Raw genomic sequence first — 27,171 nt, 5'->3', positions numbered from 1 at the left:
CTGAGGTATGAAGTATAATAAGTATGAATCAACTCTTCAGAATCACAGAAGACATAAGAAAGAAAAAATAAGGACCGCAGATATTTTAGTAATATTATAGTACTCGCATGAGTATCAAGGCTTTGACTAATGTGGACTTATTTAACGTTTTGTTAGCTCTTACAGCTGCACCTACAATTAATATTTAGAATTCTAGAACTTTAAGTCTGAGTATTGAGAGAGTGCGAGAAATATTTTGGAAAATGCTTTGTTGGCTTGCATTCAGACACAATGGCAGCAAGACCAAGGAAAATAGGCGTTTGGTATGACAAATAGTTACACTAGTGGATCTACGAGAATAAAATATTGTAGAATACGTTCATAATGTTGTCCACATACATCCGATTTTGTTTTAAGAGCGACCAAATAATGTCGAAGCAAAGCCATTATAAAGAGTGTTTTTGCCGCAAATGGTGTGACAAATAATCAACTGAATTAGTAAGGCTATAGCTCTTACCATGATAGAGGTTAATAACTATGAGTTTTTTTTTACATGTTAGAGATAAAGATCCCATGATAAAACGAAGAAACTCATAATAAAGTGCATTATTCTCATCAAACGATTTCGCATTTAAAAATCCATTTTCTCATTTATGTTCCCCAAACTTATTGAACAACCTATATATGTTTTATTCATCAATTTTACAGAGATCTGGTAAAATAAAACTTTTATTAAAATTAGCATTTCTATGCAGCAGTTTGCCAATTGCTGTAGGTCTTAAAGTCAGACTTTGAATAGAAACTTTTAATCTAAAAATTTAACAGAAATATCGAACAAAAGTAATAATCAATCAAAAAAAGAAAGAAATAACAAAGTAGAATGAGAATTATTGGCTATAATGGAACTTGTTGTTAACAACACTCAGTAGCAATTCAACATTAAAGCCTACAGGCGCTGACAATTACTTTAACAATCCTTTTACCCTTCATAATTCGTTAACCATAAAATGAACTGAACTTTCTTTACTTATTAAACTTATCATTTTATAATTTTTCTCATTTTTACTATTTTTTTTTTGCAGTTAACGAAGTAAAACAACAGCAAAACGCTGTGTTAAATAGCGACAAAATGACACAATACGGCAATACTGGCAGTCAAATACATTCCAAATTAGACATTCAAAAGTTCCCAGAGGACATGCAACATAATAATAGCGGTGGCAATAGCATCGACAACAGCAACATCAACAGCAACAGCAACACTAATTCGGGCGCCAACAATACACAAAATGGCAATACAATAATTTTAACGCCAACATCATTAAATGCAACAACAACAACAACGACGGCAACAACACTAAATGCACCGACAGCTATGATTACGGGTGTTGGCGGGGGTGGAGGAGGCGGTAACAATAGTTGTGCTGTTAGTTACACGGGCAGTACTCGCCTAACATCGGAAGAATATAAAGGACCAAAATTGTAAGTAAAAATTTATTGTAACTAAAATCGCTGCAGGTTAAGTAAAGATACAGAAACTTGTAAATTACACAAAAGATATTACACAAAATTTGTGTCGCCAATGGACTGAATGTAGTGACTGTTGGAACATTTTTTAATTACTTGAAAAAAAATATACATAAATAAAATTCTTGTAAAATAGAATTGTGTGTTTATGGTCGATATATGTCAGATATATAACAAAATATATAAGAAGAAAATTAAGTTTATATATCTCTGAAAGCATGTTTTGTATTGTACAATATTAAAGAGATAGTACTATAATAAAAGTTAATCAATATTTAATTAGTATTTAATATAATTGTTAAATATTTTAAAATGACTGCAGTACACATATATGAATGCTACATAATCCTTTTTCATCAAGTAGATTCTAAATTTCTTGTGAATTTTTATATAATTGAGGGAAAATAAAAGTATGATTCTGATTCCGAGATTTACTATTATTCAAATTTCTTAGCGTCTTTAGTTTTAGTATTTTTTCTTTAATGATTTCAGATATTAAAAAAATATATCAAGGCTATGTATATTCTATGTATGGTTCCATATTCTGAACCATTGCTTACTAAAAGTAATTAATTTTAAAATTTTAATTCAAAGTAAAGCTCTTATATATCAGATATTTGATATAAGCGAAGAAGATTTATCAATATCCATCCACATTTATTTTTTTCAAAAAAAGTAAAGTGGTTTTCAAGGTTCTCTCAATACCGATTAAATGAGGGTATCAAACGAAAGGAATAAAGCTTTAATTATTAAATACTGTTAATATCACATATCCATCCGCATTTACTTCTTACAATAAAAGGGAATTGGTTTACAAGGTTCTCTCAAAAAATAAATACTAAACAACTTTTTTTTGAGGAACACATAATTCTTTAGCTAAACTCACAAATATCAAAACGCTGGAAGCTCCCTTGATTTCAAATGTGTCATTGTCTATTACAAACGATCAATAATCAAATAAATAAATCAAATATATATAGTCAACATCCAAATCCGTTTACAACGCCTCTGATGTCGTTTTTAAATACCATCTAAAAGTTAAGAATCAAAAGCTCCAGTCATACGTAAAAATAGCAACCTTATATTACTTCCCAAGAATTCATTTTAGACATACGAATTTATATGAAATTAATTTAAAACGTTTATTACACATCATGGTATTTACATGTAATTATAATTAAACTGATTGAGAACTATAACATATTATGTTGCTACAAGTGTACTAAGTATTAATAAGTAAAATAAATAAGAATATAATACATAATATTGTTGTATAGTGTTTAGTTGTTATTAAAATAAATAAGAATTATTATGTACTACATACTATGTATTATATATTATGTTATATATTTGTGGTAAATGTTCGTACATACAATTTTTGATTAATAATAATAATTACTAATTAATTATAAGTATTACGAAGAGTTAAAAGTTGCTGCGTTCCTTTGAATGATGACAAAAAACATAATTTTTAAATACAAATTAATGTTTTAAATAATAATAATAAATAATAAATAAACAAGAAATAATAAATAACAAATAAAATAAAAATTTTTAGTACAAATATATTTTTGCCTGAATTTATCAGGAATACAATAGGTGATAGATATGACTTTTGCACTTCAACTTTTTTACAGATAATAGATTAAAACTATAAATAAAAAAAAAAATTTATAAAAATATAATTGAGACTTTGAGAAGACTTTTCAAAGTCCCATGGTACATCACGACGAATGACATCCTCAGGGACCTCAAGATTAATTCCATCAAAAAATACATAAAGGATAGCGCCCTGAAATTATTTGCGAAAAATGACAGACTTACCAACATCGCCTTATCGAATCTTAGAATGGTTACAGGACCGTTGGGGAGGTATGCAGATCTGAGGTCGATTATTGCTTAGTCTGATGAAGTGATAAATAATAATCCAGTCAAAGCGTAAAGAGGGGTTTTCAAAATACCTCGAGTTAAAATAGAGTAAAAGTATTCAAGTGCACTGGCTCAAGTAGCTTCAACATAATAATAATAGATTTTCGGTTTTCAAAATTTAATTTTTATTTCAAAATTTGTAATTAATTACTTAATATTATTAATTATTTTTTTTCCAGTAAATTAAGTACAAACATTTTATTTCCAATAAGCTGAATTCTTTGTCCAGTTAGCTGTTTTGGACCCCGTCAAAAATTCATTATCACTAGTCTTCAAAAATACTTCTTGGCTTAATTTTTCTTATAGAATTTTAGCCCGTAGAAATCAGAAAGTTATCCTTGTCGATTATGATACATAGACTCGCATGTTAACACCCTAAGCCAGCGTAACATTTTATTTGAGTTTTTTAATTTTTTGTGTTAATTTAAAATAAATTTGAGAATCAAATAAATCATAATTATTATTATGAAAAGTCGTGAGAAGCATTAAACTTCCATTTGATAGGTCTATACATCCTCAAGCTATCGTAAAAGGTTTACAAAGGTTTTATGTGTGTGGAATACACTCCATTCCTTGTGTCTATATTTGTTTGCAAAATGCACATTTGGTAGGAATTTCCGTAGCCTGCATTTGCACAAAGACAAAGCAAACGCCAACATGCGTACATCCTGCTACGTATTCATATTTTCTTCTTTCTACAGGACATCATTGCAATCGGTGCTTGGTGGTTCGTATTCCATCCTCGATGAATAGGACATCGATGGAGTTACACATTTGTTTGGTGTGTTAATGTTTTTGAGTTCGTATTCGCATTTCACTTTTTTAAATAGAATTTTTACTCATACGGTTACTTGCTGTGCGAGTACTTCACGCGGGCGCCTCACAATACCGCCACATTTACCTCCTGGCAGCACAAAAAGTAACCATTAATTTGAAACTGAGCCTCATTTCCTTGGTCTTGGTACAGCTTTATGTGTTCTGCATCCTACATGGGAGACTTATTGTAAAACTACAAATTGTTGAAACTCATTTTTAATTCCATTTTTCTATTGTTGTTTGTGTTTTTGTAAGAATTTTGTTGACTTTGTTGTTGTTGTTGTTGTGGTGATATGTTGCATTTTCGCGTAATTGAGGCCTTAAGTGTGGCGCTAATGTGTTTTTCTTTGTTGGTTCTTGTGAAGTTGCAGGCAACCTATACATAAAACGCCTGAGAAGTCAAGACGTTTATTTTATGAGTATATATCATGAAGGTTTTTGAATTTTAATTATGAATAATCTGAAGTGTGTATTATAGAAGATAAGAAAAATTTACCAGAACGGAGCTTTTTTTAAAAATAATTAATTTTTTTATCCCGTTTTTCAGTAACTATACAAATTTGTAATTCGATTTTAACAAATAATAAATAATGTGATTCACCAGAACTTATTATAAGTGCCACCATTGAATGGATGGATGTTATGGGTAGCGCTATAACATAAAGTCTTCCACAATTCCCCATCTCCCATCGCAATTAGGGTTTAAATAATGAATTTAATAGTTGAAAATGAAAAAACTACAATATTTGCAAGAATATACCAATTACCTTAATTTAATTATGCATTTCGTATAAGTACTTGTAAATATAATCACATATATATATATAAAGTATATATATACACTTACCTATACCAATATATTACATATATATATATATATAATATATTATAATATATATATTATATAATTATACATTTATATATAATTATAATAATAATTGATTATTATTATTTATATATAATAATCAATATATACATATAAACATAAAATATATATAAATATAGATAATAAACTGTAGATATATGCGTAAAGGATTAAAACAACCCATTTACATTTAACTCTTTCTGATGTCAATTATTTAATTTTCATTCTAATTATTCTGAGAAAGTCAATGCTCTGATTGGAATTACTTCTTTCACGTGTAATATTGATCTCCAGGTTTTCTGAGATTCAGCATTTTTTATTAAGCTGTGGAATCAAATTTTATTAATCAAATTTGTGAGTGATGAAAGATAGATATATTATATTTATAATTGAAAATATGTCTTATTATTTGAATCAAAGGTGATTAAAAAAATTGAGTCTATTATTAGATTGATGAGTGAAAGACCGCTACCTAGTTTCGTAGCAATCACACGGACATCAACAGATGGGTAGATGGGTTTCCTTTGAGAGAGGTTCTTTGAGTGGTGATAGTTCGCAGGAGCATATCGCAGAATCTTTGATTGGTGATACTTTACAGAAGCATGTCAAGTAAAGACACAAGCTAGGGTCTATCAGATTATCTATGGGAATTTTTAAGTGAATAATTTTTAGAAGGCAACATAACTCGGCAAATTATGTAGGATTTTAAAATAATACAACTAAATGGAGTTTTTCTTGTATTTTAAAATTTGAAAACATATTTTAACAATACTACATCAATTAAATAATGTAGAAATAGTTCATTTAGAAAAAAAATGCTGCTACATTATGTGTGAATTGTTTTTCCTTTACAGTACATATGTTATAAATAGCTAACACCTGAAAGCAAATCGAATGTATTATCATAAACAAAAATTTTATTTTTATTTTTCAAGAGCGGTACCGAAAAATAGCGAACTACAAAAATTATTTTTATGTTATTATAATTAATAAAATGTTCGCTGACGATACAACCAAATACCTAACATGAATGGTCTACGAAGTATTTCTCATATTTAATTATTCTTAAATTATTTATTAAGATTGCTTGTACCAAAGGTTGAATTCGTACCCTGTTAAATTTGAAGCTCAGAGTCAATGTTTATAAGCCAACGGGCCCAAAACCGTTCAAACTTCATTTTTTGTTGATTTGCTGTAAAAGTTCATTAACAAATTAACTTGCTGTGTTGTCATCGACCGAAATCATAAACCAGATCCAGACTAATTGAATTAATAAACAATATTTATATTTTTAATTATAAAATTGTTTAATTTTTAATTTCTAATATAACAAATATTTCATTTTAAAATATGAATCCTCTCATATATGCGAATATATTAATTTGATAAGTATTGTGTATATTGCTCTCAGATACCCAAAGGAGCTTATTCATGCTTTTCACTCCGTTACTCAAAAAGTTTGTTGAGGTCCATATTTTGAATTTTATTATATATTAAACCATCTGAGAATCTGAGAAAACCATCAATTAAAAATTGTGCAATTCTAATGAAGTGTGTATTCTATAAGTTTTCTTTATACTTTAGATTAAATCCAGAAGAATGTTTTCAGAAATCATTCTTTCAGAACTACCAGGTTATTTGGTGTAACCTATGTATATATAAATATCTGTACCAATATAGGGCTTAGCTCAAGCTCATATTACATCTGCTGCATTTTAAAATATCAACTACAATATTAAAATACTAAACATCATTTAAGTGTATATTTTTTGCTTCAATTTTTTTTGCTCATATTGATTAGTACTGCGAAAAGACTGTAAGCATTATTCATAGTCTGAAACAAAGAGATTAGATTAAGGTATGAAGATCTGATTTCAATCGTTTCAGTAGTATAATTTGACTCACCTTACTAAATATTGGTAATCCTACATCAAGTAAATAGCCCACTTTTATAACAACAGGCCGTTTTAAAAATTCCATATACAGAAATATAAGCTTTCGAGTCGATATGCTGTACATGTACCAATTGGTCTCATAAACACTTGTTGTTAATCTATTGGCGTTAATTGTAATCTCATTTGCATAATAGCAGGGCAAAAATATTTGTAAAGCCATAACACCGACAAAATTTAACATACCCAGCATTTGTCCAATTTCCTCAAATAAATTCATCTTAAATATAGTAAAACCAAAGTTTGCAATGTATAGTTTTTAAATAAGTGTTAATATTTATGTTATAAATAATTCTTTCCGTAGTTATAATTTGATACTTAGAAAGAGAAAGGATCATCTTTCAAATATACTTACATTGATCAAACGATAACCACTAAAACAGAGAATCAAAGCACTGAGCATTATCTGAGCCAAAATCGGAGCAGATACTAATTCTTGACATTGAAGTGTTAAACTAACGTTTGAAGAAAATATTAAGTACAACACATATAATTTAGAAATAATTATTATATATTAAAATATGTACCTTCTTATTTGCTGATTGAAACGAAATATACACCTCAGCTCTTCGACTACATCCTCCTCCTTTAAGTACTGTAACGATTTTATACGTAGCGCTAGTAATTTATACAGGGATGCTATATAAAAGAGTAAATAACAGTAGAATATATCCAACACACAGTTCGATAGGCAAGTTAAGGTCATAGCAATCAAATCATATAAGTAGATAAACCAAAAATATGTAGGATTTTTCCAATCGAAAGGAATATAGAATTTATATGGCACCTCATATGTGTCCGAGAAAAGCACACTCACAAATGTTATAAGTGCAACGAGTAGACTGCCAAATACGTACGAGAATAGTATGCGTCTAAATTTTATTTGCTCTTGAACCCACAAATCAATTTCCTTGTCTGTGTGTAAGCGCATATTGACAGAATTTTGCATAAAATACCATGCCTTTTTACCCATAAACCACATATTGAATATTTTAATTAAAAAACCCGTTTCAGTTAACGAGATATATATCACATCTCCAGCTTGCTCTAGATTTTCTGATATAGTAGTTTCGATCCACATAAGCGAAATATAGAATAACGTGAGCGGTAAATGTAAGAAAAGGCGATAGTAAAGTTCCTTTCTCGTATATCCTTTAAAGGTCGATTCATGTACTGGTTGCCAAGGAAAAATCCCAACTCGTTTTAGTATTTCAATAAGTATAAGCGCTGGTGTCAATTCCATCTTAGCCGACTTTGTGTGTGGTTAAATTAGACTGAATTTAAAAATAAATTTTAGAGGCTTTTATAAAATTTTCTAGTTTGCTAAATTATTATATGGCACAGTATTTATTACCTATTAATTATGCAGCTAATTTGACTACTTAAGCAAATTGCAAAGAACGTAATATTGTTAATTTGAGAGAAAGTAGCCAAGCATTTCTGTTAGATGAAGGCTATTTTGCAAAATTACTGCTTAATTAAGTTACAACCAACTTAAATAAATAGCAATAAATAATCAACTAAAATGATTTAGTTGAAGTCTTTAAAAGTTTGCACTTTACTTAAATTTGTAGTTATACAAATAATACATATATATATATACATAACCTTCAAAAACTAATCGCTAATTTTTTCTATATATATACCTACTGTTCTTTAAAATAAACTCTTAGTGTCAGATATATATTATATTTACTTTAATTTATTAACTAAATTTCATGGGTGCAACTCTTAAAATGGCTGCAAACCTTTTCTATTAATTAAGAACAATCATAGGCATAGGTATGTCATATTTGATCTATGATATAGTAGTCTATTGTTTTTAACCATATAATTGCGAATAAAGTGAACTAAATTCAATATAACTAAATAGGACTGTGCTTATTTACTGCCAATAAGCTATCTGATCGTCATAATAAAGCTGCTTCAGTATACCATATTGATAATTAAACCGGGTGCCACATTTTAAGGTATCTTCACCTTAGCCTTCATAAAGAAACCAGTTATATGAGTAAAAGAAATCAGGTAAAGAATGGGAGGAGTACTATTTTTATTTCATACAGGAAAGCAGATGCAGCAGCATTTTTAATTTTATACCTCAATAAATAACACTACATTAGTCATTACCTTACCTATTCTTTTATGATGAACTGAACAAAGTGAATTACAATAAATGTTTAAAGTATGGTATTTAACATATGTTATAGTTCTAGACTTGAGAACAAGATAATGAGTCGATAAAATTCTTAGTGATAGTAGTTTTGCAAGACTAATTGAAGTGATGTGTTTCGATATTACTTTTTTTTTGTTGAAAAGTGAGTTCTTTGTAACCTTTTCCTGTTCTTTAGATCACAGCACCTGGTTGAAAAACAGCAACCTCACTTCAAGTGAAATGCTAACAGTCCTTCTGCATTACTATAGTCAGCTGTAGTTAGCAGCTTACACGACACATCCGTCTGGACTTAATACAATATCCAGAGCAACTTTAGTTTTAGGGGCGTGGATCCTATAGTGCAAGATTTTGCCTCTAGTGAGGATGTCGCAATTAAAAACTCACTTGTTACACTCACCACTTAAACTGGTAATCTTCTTCGATTTAATTTGGTAGTTCTATAAAGAGGAATAGGAGATTGCAAAGCACGTTTTGGTGATCTGCCTTGTACTTATCAATAAATGGAGTTAAAAGATAGATACTTAATATGTGATGATCAGCTGAAACTACGAGGAATAGCACAAATGCTACTCCCATCTCTACTACTAAAGAGATGGAATTTACTGAGTCACTTTGAGTTAAAGAACTTAAAGTCGGGATGCAATATTACTTTTTGTGTAATTATACTAGTAATAAAGAGATGTCAGATATTCTATATATAAGGAACATATACCTATAGTGTTTGCAGTTTTTTCGACTTTATTAAATTTATTTTTTTAATTAATAAAAACAAAGGCTAAGATTGGATATAAAAGCTCGGGAACATTGAGTTCTCTTTATAATACATAAAAATCGTTTAAAGTGTTTATAAATCTTGAAGAACTGTTTATTATTAATGAAAGTTATTATAGTTACAGTCGAGACAAATATAGCTATTAACCTGTTTGCAACTTTTATGAAATGTATTAAATTTTAGTCACAGTTGCTTTTCTTCAAATTTTAAAAACAGATTCTCATATGTCACTAAAAAATTTTAAATAAAATAAGACAAATATGTTGCTTCGAAGACTTGTTTTGAGAGCTTTAAGGAGTTGTTTCCGAAAGGCAGGACTGTTCACTTGTGATGGAACAATAAACCTTATGAAAGAATTAGTTCCTATATTTGTGATATGCTGCCTGAAAATATCACAAATATCCACCAACGTGAAATAAAAATATATCTGGTCTCCAAATGTTAGACTACACGAAGTAAAAAAATTGATTTTGATGGTCGGAAGAAATATTGAATTATGATCTTCCCTTTTAAAAGCAAACGAAATATGGAGAACTGTGAATGGTAATAAATTATTTTTCTATCTCAGTTTTATGATAAAAACTTATTTGAATTTATATTTAAAATTTAATTTTAATTTAATATACAAAGTGAAGTCATGTTGTATTTGTGATGCTTTACTTTACGCATATACTTTGATCAAAGAAAAATCTTCTACTATCAACGGAAAACAGATATTTGTGAATCATAGTTTAATGTAGTTTAATATATATTTTAATATAATATTAATATATTCTACGCATTTTTAGGTAACGAACTTTTCAGCAAATAGCACATTTGTGTCTTCGGTGTTCCTGCACCTATTTAAATTCACTTTGATTGCTTTGTAGTTGTTAGTTTGTTGTGGTGGAGAGAGGAACAAGTTCTCCTCAATTAGCTAAAAAAGCCGTTTTGAATTCATAAAATCTCGTAATAGTGGGTAGTACAGAGAAGATCAAGCTAGAACCAGCTAGAGGTATTCATAAAGGCAAGAATCTGGCCAATGCTAATGCTAGATTTTAACGTCAAGTGTGTTGAAAAAGCTCCTAGAGACTAAAGCGTTATTATCGTCAAACCTGGTCACAGACACATCAGGTGTTCTGGTGTCCTTTTTTCGAGATCTGTTAGACACGCATTACAAAAGATACCATGGCCTGGGTAGGCCAAGGCTAGCTCCATGCCGTCGTATGGTCCAGTATGTGGTTGTTAAGTAGTGATAGATTCATTTTTATTTATTTTATCAATCCAATTTTTATTTTTCTTCATATTTATGAGTGCTTAGTTTATGAAAAAATTAAGAGGCTTTTATAATTTACATAGGTTCTGATTAGCTTGACAAAGCAAATCAATCTAACCATGTTCGTGCGTCCGAATTTCTGACTGTTAATTTATATTTTTAGCTATATATCAACCATCCATTGAATTAGTAATAGGAGTAAATAAATAAAACTTTTAAGGGAGACTTCCTGAGATTCCAGATAGATAAAGTTGACAAATGAATGATAGGTGGATCACTTTTCTATGTGAGCCATACACGAAACGTGTAATTAAAATTAATTAGATAATTATTAATTAATTAATTAGATAGATTATATGTGATTTATAGTACGTTCCAATTTAAATGTCTGGGTGACTAAGCTCAACCAATTAATTTTAATTGCTCATCTTGATTAGAACTGCAAACAAACTGTAAGCATTATTCATGGTCTGAAAGAAGAAAAGAATAGTTGTTAACCTTAAATACAGTCAAATATAAACTTACTCTGCTAAATATAGGCAAACCAACATCAAAGAGATTAGCCACTTTAATAGTCACTGGTTGTTTCAAAAACTCCATATAAATAAAAACCAAGTTCTTCGTTGATTTCGAATAGTGCAGCCAATTTGTGTTATAGGCACTCCAAGTTAAGTGATTGGCATTAACAGTAATCTCATTAGCATAATAGCAGAAAAGAAATATCTGAAAAGCCATAACTCCTAAAAAATTGAACATGCTAAATACTTGACTCAAATCCTTGATTATATTTAGCTAAAAGAGTTAATAAGTTTACTTTACAAAAATTTTAATCGGAATAGAGATACTCACATGTATAAGACGATAACCACTAAAACATAAAGTCAAAGCACTTAACATAATCTGTGCAAGCACAGGGGCGGACACAAGCCGTTGACACTCCAGTGTTAAACTTAAATAAAAGAATATTATGTTAAATATAAATCACATATTACTAAGTAAGAATAATATTTTATTTTGTTTTAATTTAAAACTCACCGTTTTGTATGTTTATGTAGACGAAATATACTTTTCAATTCCCTAATTACATCCACCTCCTTCATCTGTTCCAATGCAGCCAAACGAAATGATATCAGCTTGTAGAGTGCGCCAATGTGAAACATAAAGTAGCAGTAAGTCATGTCGAGTGTGATATTGGAGAGACAATTTAGGGACATCGCTATCATATCGAAAAAGTAGGCATACCAGTATTTTGTAGGATTCTTCCATTCAAATGGTACATAGTAGCCATAGGCTAATTCATATTTACTTAAGAAAAGTACACTTATAAAGGCTATGTAAGCTACTACTAAACTGCCAATAATATAAGAGAAAGCCACTCTTTTAAATTTTCTATGTTCTTCAAGCCATAGTTTACATTCACTATCCGTACGCATTTGAAGTTGCTTATTCTTTTTGAGTTCATCAATAAACGACCACGCCTCCTTACCCATAAGCCATATATTAAAAATTTTACATAATAATCCAGTCTCGGTCATTGTTATATACATCACATTCCCAGCTTCCTCTAAACTCTTCGATGTTAAGACTTCCGTCCACATTAACGAAATGAATACAAAAGTTAAAGGCAAATGAACTATGAAACGATAGCATAGTTCTAACGTTGTTATGGAACCACTTTTCTCTTCCGGTTTATGCCAGTGCCAAAAGCCAGTTACCTTTAATATTGTGATGAGAGTACGTGCTGAAGATATATTATCAACTGTAGTCATTTTGGAGGTCAAAGTGCGTATGCGTTTTACTAAAGGTTTTAAATCTCATATTTATAGGAAATGAAGCTTGTGTGAATTAACTAGACATGTGCTTTAATGACATATAGATTGGTTGGGGTATAACTGTTTTTTAACAATAATTTGTAAAAATCATTTCAGTGCGCTACAGTACTTTCTTGATAAAAGTAAGAAGTGATATTTAGCAGAATACAAAATATAAATAATATTGTTGGAACAGCCAAGTAGTATGACTACTAATAATACTTTCATACAAATGCAACACGGTGTTGTCAAGTTTGGTAACATAGTCATATTGTAGATTTTTTTTTTAAATCTCTATTTAATATTAGTTTCAGTTCTTCTCTTTACTTGTGCATATATTTTACGTAAAAATAAAATCTGGCTTCTGAAATCTCATCAGATTTATATTAAGTTCGAATATCCACTTTTTGCGATGGATAACACATTAAATATCATCTAAAATCAGTAAAATTGATCAATGAACAACTGCTTTGCGCTTTGCAAAAACCTAAATAGAGGACTTTTCACTATGAAGTGTAAACTACCTACCACCCATTATAGCTGCTTGCATCTAGCAATTGCTAGGAAACGATTTCAGTACCTCCTTTCAGCTTTAACTAAGCCAAATCCGGTCAGTACATGCCCGGCCTCACTTAATCAAGAGATCTTGTTTGATTTGTCAAAAAAAGCTTTGGTGAACGAGGTGTAGTCTGGAACGTTGAACCATAAGGCGTTGTGAGATTTGTTAAAAGTTTAAATATGTCTGGATTTACGTGGGAGAGTCTTGCTAGGGATTGTACAATTGATGTCCGAAGTGGTAGGAGCTTGGTTATCTGCTAAATAATTATTGCTTGTAAGTTTTAAATTTTAAAAATATTATTAATTTTTGTTTAAATATTATTGAAATATTTTTAAAATATTTTTAAAAAATTTTATACTGATTATAGAAAATGTCTTAGATTTGTTACATAAAAAAAAACAAACAAATAATGAAAAATTTTTCCTAACAGCATTTCTTAAAGTATTCGAGATAACACTGTTAATTGTGTTGTCAAAAGCGTAGGCATAAATTCAAATAAATTAGGTACTCTGTACAGAAAATATTAATATCATACTTATGGTCACATATAAATATATTATACTCATATCTTAAAATTATATTTTATCAATATAAAATATATTTGTATCAAAAATTACTTTAAAAAAAATATTTAATATTTAGAAGCTTAGGTCACATATAAATATATTATACTCATATCTCAAAATTATATTTTATCAATATAAAATATATTTAAATCAAAAATTACTTTAAAAAAAAAATATATAATATTTAGAAGCTTTTATAATGAGTAGTTATATTCAAAAAAAATATATGAAGTTAAGCATTAAATTTTCTGTAATGCCGCCTTACTCCTTTACTTAATTACCTTAACGTCCTGAAACCATTTATAGAAATTAAATTAATAAAAAATTAACTGATGTTGTCATAACGTTGCTCAATTAATACAATTATCGAAATTAGTCGTATTAAAAATTAAAGATTGTGTGAAAGAGAAAATTTTAGTTTAGATTATTTAAATTGTCTAAAAATAGTAGGAGTGGTAATTAGTTATATAACATATATTTCATATATATGAAATCTTTCGTCAAGTTATAGTCATGACCAATAAATTCACAGATTGAAGCACAACTGTTGGTTTGTTGTATTTGAAAAGTCAAAAAAATTTTTAATGAAGAGAATTAATTAAAGGGATATAATTAATAAGTCAGTAGGTAAGTAAATCAATAAGTCATTCTTACTTGTATATATGTATAGTATTGAATAACAACACTGAGAGAAATTATTCGGTGTAAAATAAATGACTGAATATGAGTAACAACCACTCCAATGCAATCAAGAGCGTAAGAAGTTCCACACCTTTGAATTCCTCAATTCCGTCGATTAAATTAACCATAATATCAGTGTAGAACTGAGCATTAGAAATATCTATTGTTTCGTTTAATTTATAAAATGTAATATAAATATCTAAATATTGTACAAATACTTCCTACCGCAATGCAAGAGATCTCAGAATAGTCCTGGTCAAGAATAGTCCTGGACTGCCCTACATAGCACTACCAAATTTCAGAGCAGTCCCTTGCCGTACGGAGTTAGATCAGTCATCGAATAGAACAATCAGTGAAGCATGTGAGAAATACATGAATTGGTAAAAGGGAAGGTACGGGCTTTGCAGAAAGTCCTCAGCTTAGAAAGAGTAAAAGTGCCCAGTTGTACTTAGTGGCAAAAACCTCAACATAAGATATAATTCACTATCAAACAATCTCTTAAAATATGCTCACTTTTAGACAAACAAAGAGCATGAAGCTGTATAAGTGTGATCTATGTGTTATAATAAAGACTACAATTCGGGTTTTATCTGTCCTACCTATAAAAAAGTGACAAAATATATCCTGGACTGCTCCACTTCATTAGATTTTAAACAAATATATATTTTAATAACAATGGTTAAAAAGTAATTCTATTATTTTGTATCTAAATATATATAGATAACATAGATATATATATATAAATAAATATAGATAACAGATATGGTATATGAATTATTTATATAAATAATAATAATATGTATAATATAAACATAGTATATATAATAATATAAAATATTATATTAAATAAACATAATTTCTTTTTTCATATTAATTAAAATTTTTTTTTTATTTTATATCTTCCTAACAGTTGGCAATACTTAGTAAGACATTGGCCAGTTAGTTCTCAACCACTAGCCTTATTAGGTATTTTTGTACTTCTCTGGACCATTGCTGATATTTATTTACCTGAATATGCAAAAGCTTCATCTGTTATAATGCGTATAGTTCTACTTTTTGTTGGAGCACAAATAACTGGCATCTTGGTGACGTTTTTGCGTCTACCTGATATGCTTGGTATGCTCTTTTTCGGTGTCGTCTATACAAATGTTGGCTTAGCAGATTTTAGTGGCTATCAGAAATTCGAAGCAATTTTAAGGTAAACCAATCGATAATATAATAAATACATTAGTTGACATATGTGTGTTAATAGTATTTTTAATTCATAGAGAATGTGCTTTGATAAATATTATGTTATTAGCTGGTCTTGGTCTGGATGGCAATGCTTTCAAGAAACTATGGTTCATGATATTACGTTTGACTTTAGTGCCAACTATTGCAGAAGTAACTGTTATTTCAGTAATGGCTAGACTTTTACTCGATATGCCATGGTTGTGGGGTATATTACTAGGGTAAGTATTATTGTTATGTTTTCCAAATATTTCATAAAAATTATATTAAGTGAATTATTATAAAAGTAAAGAAATTTTCATAAAGATATTATTGTTTATATTTATATAATGTAATTTATTTAAATATTTTTGCAGTCTTGTAATAACTGCAGTCTCGCCTAATGTTGTGATTACGGTAATGCTAAAGCTTAGAGAAGAACGATTAGGTCTTAATAATGGAATTCATACGCTCATATATGCCATGACGGCTTGCAATGATGTAGTATCGATATTCTTATTCAGTGTTATTGTGGCAGTAATTTTCTCTACTGGTAAGTTGGATATAAATAATATTCTTTAACCCACTAAGCTATACTATAGTACTTAAAGTATATATTAAAATATAAATATAAAATATAAATGACAGAATGAAGGATTCAAACACAGGTGTAATACTACTTACAGTACTTCTAGTTACCTCTGATCAGTGTGATTTAATTTTACTGTATATGATATATATGGCATAATTAATATATAATAACTATAATGTGGTCTCACAGTTGCAGCACAAAGCCATGTTTGAAACTATATAAGTATTCACAATATCGAAAAGTCTTATATCTGTAATTTAAATTAAAATAATTATACATCTTTATATAGATCTTTTATATTTTTTTCCATATTGAGTCTCTTATGATTTCAATACTTATGAAACCATCTCAGAATGATTTTTTAGTATCTACAACGTATTATGATTAGTTTGTTAGTGATATTTTTTTCTATTCTGTTTTTGATATATTAAATTTTCAATAAATTTAATTAGATTTTTATTTATTTAGGCACCTTAACGGAGCAGGTATTATTAGGACCCATTGGCATATGCATTGGTCTTGTATTTGGTTATCTGTTTGGTATGATGTTGCAATATCTTCCATCAAAAAAATCGGTAAGTAATATTTTAATCATAATTTTATATAAGCAATGATTTCAAATGAGAATTTTTTTTTCGTTTTATATATAAAAAAAATTTTTTTTTTTAAATTTTTTTAAATAAAAGTATGTATTACCATTGAAAATTAAGAAACCAAGCTGGAAAACTAACTATATTGAGAGATATTGAGTTTGAGAGATTTTAATGCCCAATTTTACATTTCTGCTTAATTCTGAAGAAATTCTCTTCTTAACCCTGTAAAAGGTTAGATAAGGTTATACCGGCAATAATTGCGATTATCTAGGTTCCATTTACCTTTGTTCTACCATATGAAATAAAAAGGGGTTCAAGAAATTTTTTGAACCCTGTTGTGAGGTTTAAAATTATTATATTATTATAATAAATAAATAAAAAAATTATTAATTATTATAAATTATTATATTACATTGTATACTCTTATAACTTTTTAATATGCTCTATACATTATTATATTAGTACAACTCTTTATACGCTTTATTATTGTGGACTTAACGGTCACATAAACTAATTAAGTGGCAGAAGTTATAGCAAAATTTTTAGCATCTTTAAAGTCTGGGATTTAGAGTATATATTATTTAACTTAGACGGGTCTGCGTTGCAGTGAAATTATTCCAATTTCTTCTTAATATTAGTTTGTGTGAAACTGATTTTCTTCTCTGTATACTTATTTCTATTCTATTCTATTTCCATATTTATTATCGAGTATATATCTTTATTGTCATTTGGAGGACTCTGCTTAAGGGTTAACAATTTTCTAAAAGCTTTAAAAAAAATTTATTTTTCCTTAATTTCTGTACAAAATAAAGCTATAATGAACTAACATTTTAGTTAATTGTTTTAAAACAAAACACAATAATATTTTTCTCTATATTGTTTCACAAACAAATGTCATTCAATTTCAACAATAATTAATAATAAACTAAAGCAGAAAGTAGGGGTTCATAACTCAATGATTGCAACTCATATTCGGTTTATTCGGTTTATTTATTGTCTTTATTGCTAACATTACTGTAAAATTAAAATATATTATAGCCATAAAGGACTTCGGTTCTAGTGTTGCTAACGACTTGCATAATCAAGCAATTCCGTAGCTGCTGGAACCAGAACCACTGCTCCTAATGCGGCAACACATTCATTTATGTTGCATTATTACTTCATTCTGTTAAACGTGCTCTACTTTCACTAAAGTGCTTCTGCAGCGCGATTTGAAGTGGTAAGTGGCAAGTTGCTAGTTGCTAGTTGCCAGTTGCGATGGCATAACAGTTCGAAATCCTCCCTTTTGGTGGCTTGTTGCTTTTCCGTTTAGCATTTATCCTGCTGAAATTGAGAACTGCATAGAATTTCAAGCTGTGATGTTTCATATGCATACATTTATATGTGAAAGTGCATAATTCTTTTTTTTTATATTATTTATTTATTTTTTTCTTTTTTACAGTATGGAGCACTTTCAGTACAAAGACTCTGCAACGTTGCAGTTTCTTTGCTTTATGTGAAAATTATTTGTTTGACTTGGCAGTGTGGAGTGTGTGAGTTTGCTTGCGCTTATGCATAAGTGAGTCTCTTCATTGTTTCCATCATTTTGTGTCATTAAGTAATGCAAAGACAATATTTTTTAATATAAAAGAAAAATTTATAAAAATTGTTGCCGGAAATAAGTAAAAATGTGGCTTCCTGTATAGATAGCATTAAAAAAGTAATTTAATAAGTGTGGAAGTTATTATGAAGTTGTGCTACTTTCATATTACAGCTGAGATGGTAGTAGCATTATTTCTTCTTTATTCCTTAGTACAAATAATAAATATTTTCTATATGGTATAAAGTGAAATGAAAGTGCATTAAGATGCAAAAAATATATGAATTATAGGTGTGTATTTGATAATACACATAGTATATATATAAATAAGATGTCGTAAACTTGTATACAGCATAACTAACCAAAAGCCTCTTAAAGGACTGTTTTAAGAGCATAAAGTATAACTTTTCAGAAGTGAAACAGTCCTTTAGAGAGCTACTAAAATGCTACGACAGGTATGAATTTTCAGGTTTTTTTTGTAGTATTAGAATTATATCTGTGTAAGTGATACTATATTAAATATATATATATATATGTGGGCAATAATATTTATTGTGCTTATTATATACATACAACTTATGCATATGTAAGAAATAATATATTTATAATTTAGTCATAAATATAGTTCATTAGATCTTTAACGATTATGACAACTCGAGCACAAAAACATGACTGACTTTCGACACCAATTTCCGACAACTACAGACTATGTTTTTTTTCGACTCTGTTCTATTGCTTAACGCAGAGTTACAAAGCCTGAGAATTCATGCCTACATCCAGAAGATTTCATAAACTCATATATATTTCAATTAACCAAAGGTCTTCTGAAATAATGTTTTTTGGGAGCATAAAGCATAACCATTTAGAGGTGAAACGGACCTTGAGAAAGCTATTAAAATGCTTTTCCACGGATGAAATTTTGAGAGCTTTCATGAGTATTTGAAATAAAACAGTTTTTAGGAGAACTTCTCTAGTTCACCCAGACGAATGTATTTTAGGAACTTTTAAGGAGTTATTTTTGAATATGATAAAAAAGATAATTAGTGCAATTTTTGTATATATACAAAAGGATATATTCTAAAAAACAATTCGTTTTTTATTTACCCAAACAATAAGATATAATTAGTAAAAATTTAAGCCCCTAGAACGTTTTTATAAGGGTTTCTCACATATATATTTATCAAGCATTCCGATTTAAAATCAGAATGATTTGACTTGTAGAGATTTGAGTTGCACTTGTAAAATAAAGTAATAAAAGAGAACAGATCAGCTTAAGGATGTTAAATATAAAAAAAATTATTGCTTCTAATACATTTTTTTTTGTATTTGTAGTAAGTAGCTATTATAGGAAATTATAATAAAAAAGAAACAAACAGAATACTATTAAAATTTAACAATTAGAAATAAAAATATAATTAATTAATTCAGTTATTCTACAGCTGGTTTATGTGATCTAATATAAACACAGCAAGAGAATTTGTTAATAAAAACTTTCGTATCAAAATGAACAAAACTCCAGAAAAATGTGCGAACATAAAACTCAAGTACGGCTTTGGGTCACTTGGTTAAGCTGCGCTGACTCTAAGCTTCAAATTTGGCAGTACACGAGTTCGATTCCTAGTACTTGCAGTCTCAAAAAAATTACTTACGTATAATCAAATACAAGAATTATTTCCAAGACCACTGATGATGGGTATTTGGTAATAATCGAAACAGCTGTATGATCAGTCAAAAATTCAATTAATTAAAATAATATAAAAATAATTTTTGTTGTTGTACTTCACTACTGTTCGAGCTATTCTTCATAAAAAAGAAATTATATTTTAATTTGTTATTAAAAAATGTCTTTTAAAAATAAAGAAAATTTTGCTATTAAAAAAATAAAATTAAGTTATATTTACATATAGAAAATAAAAAATGTTAAATATTTTCATATCTTATTTTTCTTCTCAAATGATATAAAATCATAAAAAAATTTGCATTTTGATACGCATATGCATTAAAAACTTTTTGAGTATATATTTTATTTTTGACTTTTAGTATTTTTTAGTATTTATAAAATATACTCGTATATACCTTCACATCACTTTATAAAGTATCTTCTGGCACTAGAAACTTATCTGCAAATGCAATAAAAATCATACTGCAACAACTCTTTCCAAATGGTTTTGCAACATTCGTGTGTTTGTCTGTCCGTCTGTCTGTAGTGTCCTTTGTGCACACTTTTAAGTCAAATGTACGATTGCGAATAGAAACGCAGCAATTTCGCAGCATTTTATTTTCGTAAATGTGACTCTTTATTCACATTTTGAGAATGTATCTTGCCGAAATTCAATTTGCTATGCTTTACGCTGTTAGCAAATTCTTCACAAATACAGTGGAGTGCACTAATGTTATTACTATGCACTTGTAAAATACTTATAACAGTCACATATGCCATATACTACTTAACAGTATCATTCACATTTATGTTAAATAATAACATTATTATTTGTATAAAAACATTGCTTTTATATTAATGTTATTAGCATTTGTTGTTAACATTTTTGATATATAAAACCCACTGTTATTATTCCTTTGGTAGAAAATTTTGTCATTTTGATACCACAAAATGCGTTTTGTTGGTAAAATTGTGTAAAACCATAATATGTATGAATGGCATATAAACAAGATTTACTAGCTGATTTGTTAGATTTATGCTATTTTTCCTCTCTTTAGAAATTGTTAAGAAAGGTTAAGAAAAATTGCATTTATAAATTAAATTGAATTGTAGTGATTTTTCGAATTTAAAATTCAAAAGGTTTCATTTTTATTAGAAAAATTTAGTAAAGTGAGTGCTTAAGTATTTCTAAGAGTTTCCAAAAAGGGGAATAAATATTTTTGGCCAATAAAATAGTTGTAGTTGCAGAAAAGATTGCAGAAATTATACTTGCTGTCACAAACAGAATAAATTTAAAATATAATTTAATTTATATAGTAAATATAAATAATTTTAATAACTAAAAAGTAAATATAAATTTATATATCTTTAATAATTTCAATTTATTAGAGAAGCATTATAGCAGAAATAATTCTTTACACATTTCTTTGAATAACTTTATTAATTTGCTGTTTAAAGTCATATATTAAATACTTTTATTTCAATTTAATTAAGTAAGTATTCACCTTAAATGTTGCAATATAAAAATCAAACATTTTTAATTTAATTGCATCAACTTTTAATTTTCCAATAAACTATCAAGAACTTTGTCTTGTTTTAAATTATTTTAAAAATATTTTTGAAAACATTTGCTTTAAAGTTATTAAGTTATATGAAAGCAATAAACAATAACCAGAAAGAATTTTTTTCACTTTTTAATTTACTATTAAAGCTTTTGTTCTCAAAAGGAATTTAAATTAATTTTATATTTTTATTTTAGGTTTAATATAGTTTTATAAATTTTAATTTTAGTAAAGTTTTAAATTTATCCCATATGTATTTTATTAACATTTCACCTACAGATGTGTTTAATAATATAATAAACCATTACTTTATAAATACAGAAATGCTATCGTTCATGGACATATCTTAAAACAAGCCGTTTCAATAGGAAATATCCCACAGTATTTCAGTTGTTTAAAAAAGCAATAAAAAGTTGGCAAAAATATTATACATCTGGATTGCCAGCCAACTATAAGGTCTCTTCAATTCTTAACCTCAAAAGCAAATCTGTGCGCAAGAATTCAATATTGGAATTTAATATATTAATGCTAAGGGATGTGGCACTGCGACGTTCTGGTCTATTGTGTCCCCTTCTGGGTTTAGACTAGGTCTCTAAGACATATGCGTCAATAATAAGTAGTATAGAACCCACTTTATAAAGTTTTATTGCTTCTTCCGTAAGAATATACATTACCAGGAGTCTATTTCGTTTATACCATATGTGGCCGTCTCCTTATTCTCTCCGCAGAAATTACAGTGTGCATGCGTATGTATACGTAGTCTCATAAGGTTGTATTTTAGTTTACAGTACCCTGTTAGGATTCCTATGATCATTCTAAGTTTTTCTTTTGATAGATTTATACATTTCTGGTAGTTCTTATTGTTATAGGTACCAATAAGTGACTTGGATTGTGTAAATCCCAATATATTATCCCAGTAATTCTTTTAATTCTGGTTCTCCTTTATTTTTATGGGAGAAAGTAAAATACTATGTCCTAGTCTGCAGAAAAGTTTCGGCCCCATCATTGGTGTGGCTGTTGCTGTCCTAGCTACTTTGTCTGCGTATTCGTTTCCGCGTACGCCAGTATGTCACGGTACTCAAAGAATCGACAACTGATTTGATTCGCTAAGTAGATTTAGCTTATCAATATTGGGTATTAAATTCTATTAATAGTACCATACTTTAATATTATTTTTGCTAGTAGTTGCAGATTTATTAATATTTCTTTTAATTTTAACGAAAAACACTTATGAAATTATTCTAGAGTATAAATAGGATCTTGTGTAACTGGTCGGAAACTGCCACGCCTATATTGATAAAATTTTTGTAAAATATTATTATTAGATAACGTTGGGAATAGTTATAGGTTTCTTTTCGAATGAATATGCATACTTTTTCATGGAGTTCAACAAGCTTAATGAAGATATTCATATCAAGAATGGAACTTTTGCCACTTTCATACTTTTTCTTCTACATAATTAAGGAATTATATATGTTCTTATTTTAATTTATTTTTAAAAAAATTGTGTTTGAGGAGAAATCTCTATATTTGGATTTTTCTTTTTTACCTATAAGTTTGGTAGCTGGGAAATTTATATAATAAAACCGCCTTAATATAGTTGCAAACGAAAAATATGTTTACTGTATATTATACGTAACAAGCCAACTAACAATAAAATTCCAACAATTTATTAGCATCTTAAATTATAGTTGTGGACCAGTGGAACTGCTCCAAACTAGCAATGAAGCCTACCACAAGCAATTGGTAGTGACAATATTTTCGAAACTCCACACCCAAGCAACAAATATAAATAGTTTTTGAGAAAAAAAACTTCAGCAAAAACATAAAAAAGGTTGATGAAATTTCGACTAGGCTTACATATTGCCCACACCTACATCCCACGCAAATAGACCGACGCCCATCAATTCAATTCAAAGCTCAAGTAAAATAGGATTAGAAAACAAATTTTGTTGGAGTTGGCAAAGTCAACGCTTCTTGTAAAGATTTTTTGCACTATAACTACAATTTCGGAAACTATTTCTGAAAGACAAAAAAATATTACAAAAAATAATACGAGTAATAAAAAAAGAAAATTTGAAAAATGGTTTTCCACACAAACATTTATGCAAGTCAAAATTTTATTTTTTTCTCACTTACAGCGCTACGTGTATGGACTGCGATTTGTTTTAACTGTCTTAGGTGGCTGCATCTCTGTGATGGGCAGTAAAGCCATTGGCTATCCATCGGCCGGCGCTCTGGGATGTGTGACAGTCGCCTTTATTGCGAATATTGGCTGGAAACAAGACCAACGGAAAATGACGCCCGAGCAACTACAGGAAAACGAAAATGTAAGTTCTGTTTGTTTTACTGATTTACTTTTTTGCTCAGTGTATCAACGTATTTGCGAGTGCACTGCAAAAAAAATAATAGCACAAAATAAGAGCAATTTTTTTTTTTAAAATCTGTTAATATTTTTTCCAATATTTTTTTTATTAAGTATTTTAAGCTATTTTGTTTTACTTTCCGCTATTGTAAGTGAACAACTGCGAGTACTCGTATTTGTATTGGCTTTATAGTCGTTGATGTATTGACTTCTGTGCCGAAACGGCACAACCGAAAAATGTATGAAATTTGTACACTTCCTTCTATTTTGTTTTGATTTGTATGAGTTTTTTCTGTACTTCCCTGAAACAAAGGCTTTTTGTTCCGAGTTTTTGTAGTTATTGTAGTTTGACAGTTGATGTTTAGAGTTTGACAGGCTTTGCGTGCTTTTGTCTCCAGTTAGTTTTCGCCCACATAACACGGAACGGTCTCTCATGGACAGTAACTTTTTTGTGTCAAATTTTGTTTTTTATCTGCACACTATTTTTTTTATCTCTGATGGTGCTATCCTTAAGAGTATTGCTGCTATACATTACTTTCAGGAAGTAACAATTTTTATTAACCAAATGGCTTGACATCTGCTCAGATACGTTTACCATTAAATTTTTATGTTACCTTTAATTTGTGTAATGTACACGTCTATTGAGACAAGTGAGGTGGATTTTTTTAGACAGAAGCTGTAGTAAGAGTATAGGTCTTAGCAGGAATTATTGTGTATAAATATGTTTGTTGCAAAATATTTTGTTTAAGAAATTGTAAAATTATTGTCAATATCAATTATATTACAATAACTGAAAAATTTAGTTTGTATAAGTAAAATGTACTGTGATTTAAAGTTGTTTGCGAATTGATTAGGTTCGGTTGGAGTGTTGTGCTTGCAAATTAAAAGCCCACTGCAGTGAAAACAATGATCCTAATGTGCGTAAAACATTATCTAATTGCAGGGATAACGTCGATAAATATAGTCATTATTCCGCTATTTAAGGAAAACCAAATTAACTTGAAAAGTCCATAAATTTGGCTATATCTCTAATTTTAAAGTGTTTTGTAATTCTCTTAGGTCAGTGAAAAAGGGGCTTTAAGAATATAATACTTGATTAAAGTTGATTTACACTAAATTAAATTTTTATTCAAGAGTGTATCAAAAAAAAAAAAACGCAGATAATTTTTACTCTAACTCATTTACAATTAATTAAGTTTAAATCATCTATTGGCTAAAGAACTTCTGACATTGGAGGTCTTCAACTACTGATATTGGAGGTCCTCAACTACTGACATCTTGGCTTTCATTCGAAGGAGTCTCTGTTCGGTTACGATCTGTAGCAGCACTAAAGATCAACTATGGTCGCCGTGTTTTTCTTCGTTCGGAGCCGATTCCCTACCTATTTCTTATCTTATATTATAATATTGAGTAAAGAAAGCCATTAACTAATGTGCATAAGTAACAGTAAGCCAATTTATTGATTTTAAATGATCTATTGGCTAAAAAACTTCTGACATTAGAGGTCCTAACTAATAACGTTGGAGGTCCTCAACTATTGACATTTTGGCTTTCATTCGAAGGAGTTTCTGTTCGGTTACGATCTGTAGCAGCACTAAAGATCAACTATTGTCGCCGTGCTTCTATTCGTTCGGAGCCGATACCCTGCCTATTTCTTATCTTATAATATTGTGTAAGAAATCCTTTAATACCTAAGGTGAATCATAAGTTAGGTATATAGGTAGGAATTATAGGGTAGGTTTCGATTTTGTGTTGAATATATAAACAATTTGTGAAAATAGTATCTTCTCATGTTAAATGAATTACGCTGTATAATTCAATTTAGCTAGGTATAACGGATCCTAGAGCCTGGATAACAGTTTGATTCTGTTGTGACTTCTGGCATTTGTGTACTAAACCAAGGATTTGGTGCTATGTGAGGCTTTATCAAACAGCGAGAAGCTATTTCATTTGAGCAGTAGCAGTTTGGTTTTTTGTTCAGATGTATATACCAACTGGATTTCTTTGAGTAGGAAAAGTAATTTGTTTATGTTATAGTTGGCGAAAATACACAGGCTTGTATTTAGAATCATTTAAAACTAGTTAACATCCTGCTATTGATGTTATAAGAAATTTTGAACATTTTTAGTCCGAACATTCAAGGAAACACTGATCAGGGAAACCCTCATCAGATGGTGATTGCATATACCAAGGGTAATGAAAAAAATAAAACCCGGCATAATAACTTGTTTCTACTACAGTCACTGACTTCATTTTCTTAGGAAGGTATCAAAAATATACTTATTTATGGATTTGCTGGGTATGTTTTACTGAATTTGCTGGTTAAGGTATTTAATGTTCGTATTCAGCAGGTTGAATGAAACCTCATTTTTAAGTTTCTTCTAGTATTTCTATATGCAGTTTCGCTGATATTATGATTTTCTATAGTTATATTCTTAATTGATCTAGTAATTGACTCCTTAATTCGATCTTTACTTGATTTAATTGCTATAGTATTCATTCTGTAAGAATAGCTTCTCTGTTTAAATACCTTTATTTCCGTAATTAATCTTGACCCGTAACGAGTTGCTAATATCATTTTGTTCAATTGTAAGTATGGTTCTTCTACTAAATAAAGGAAACTTCCAAATATGACTGTTCCTTTGATTATTATTTCATTGAACACTTAACACCAGTTCTCTGTTATTCGGTACACGTTTACAAGAGTCCATCCGAAACTTAAAAGC

At 29.0% G+C, this 27,171-nt stretch overlaps 2 protein-coding genes across 3 annotated transcripts; one reads left to right on the top strand and one right to left on the bottom strand.

The window, feature by feature from the left end:
* Nucleotides 1-1,064: 1,064 nt before the first annotated feature.
* LOC119675120 (sodium/hydrogen exchanger 9B1) lies at nt 1,065-24,410 on the top strand (the record flags this gene model as incomplete). Of its 2 annotated transcripts, none has more annotated exon segments than XM_038086306.1 (6): nt 1,065-1,461; nt 15,796-16,083; nt 16,154-16,336; nt 16,472-16,647; nt 17,155-17,261; nt 24,222-24,410. In XM_038086306.1, coding segments are annotated over 6 exon segments (1,296 nt in total), but the record flags the coding sequence as incomplete, so codon positions are not given.
* Nucleotides 11,685-13,037, bottom strand: LOC119682550 (odorant receptor 94b-like). The gene is made up of 4 exons (XM_038096018.1): nt 12,304-13,037; nt 12,118-12,217; nt 11,794-12,060; nt 11,685-11,738 (listed from the first exon to the last, which is right to left on the bottom strand). Exons 1-4 carry the CDS (start codon nt 13,035-13,037, stop codon nt 11,685-11,687), a joined length of 1,155 nt encoding a protein of 384 aa, XP_037951946.1.
* Nucleotides 24,411-27,171: the final 2,761 nt, after the last annotated feature.

The sequence above is a fragment of the Teleopsis dalmanni genome, chromosome 2 (assembly GCF_002237135.1).
Source record: "Teleopsis dalmanni isolate 2A chromosome 2, ASM223713v2, whole genome shotgun sequence".
In the NCBI taxonomy this organism is placed as follows: Eukaryota; Metazoa; Arthropoda; class Insecta; order Diptera; family Diopsidae; genus Teleopsis; species Teleopsis dalmanni.
The sequence above is the reverse complement of the archived record's forward strand: the minus strand, read 5'-3'. Positions and strand labels throughout refer to the sequence as shown.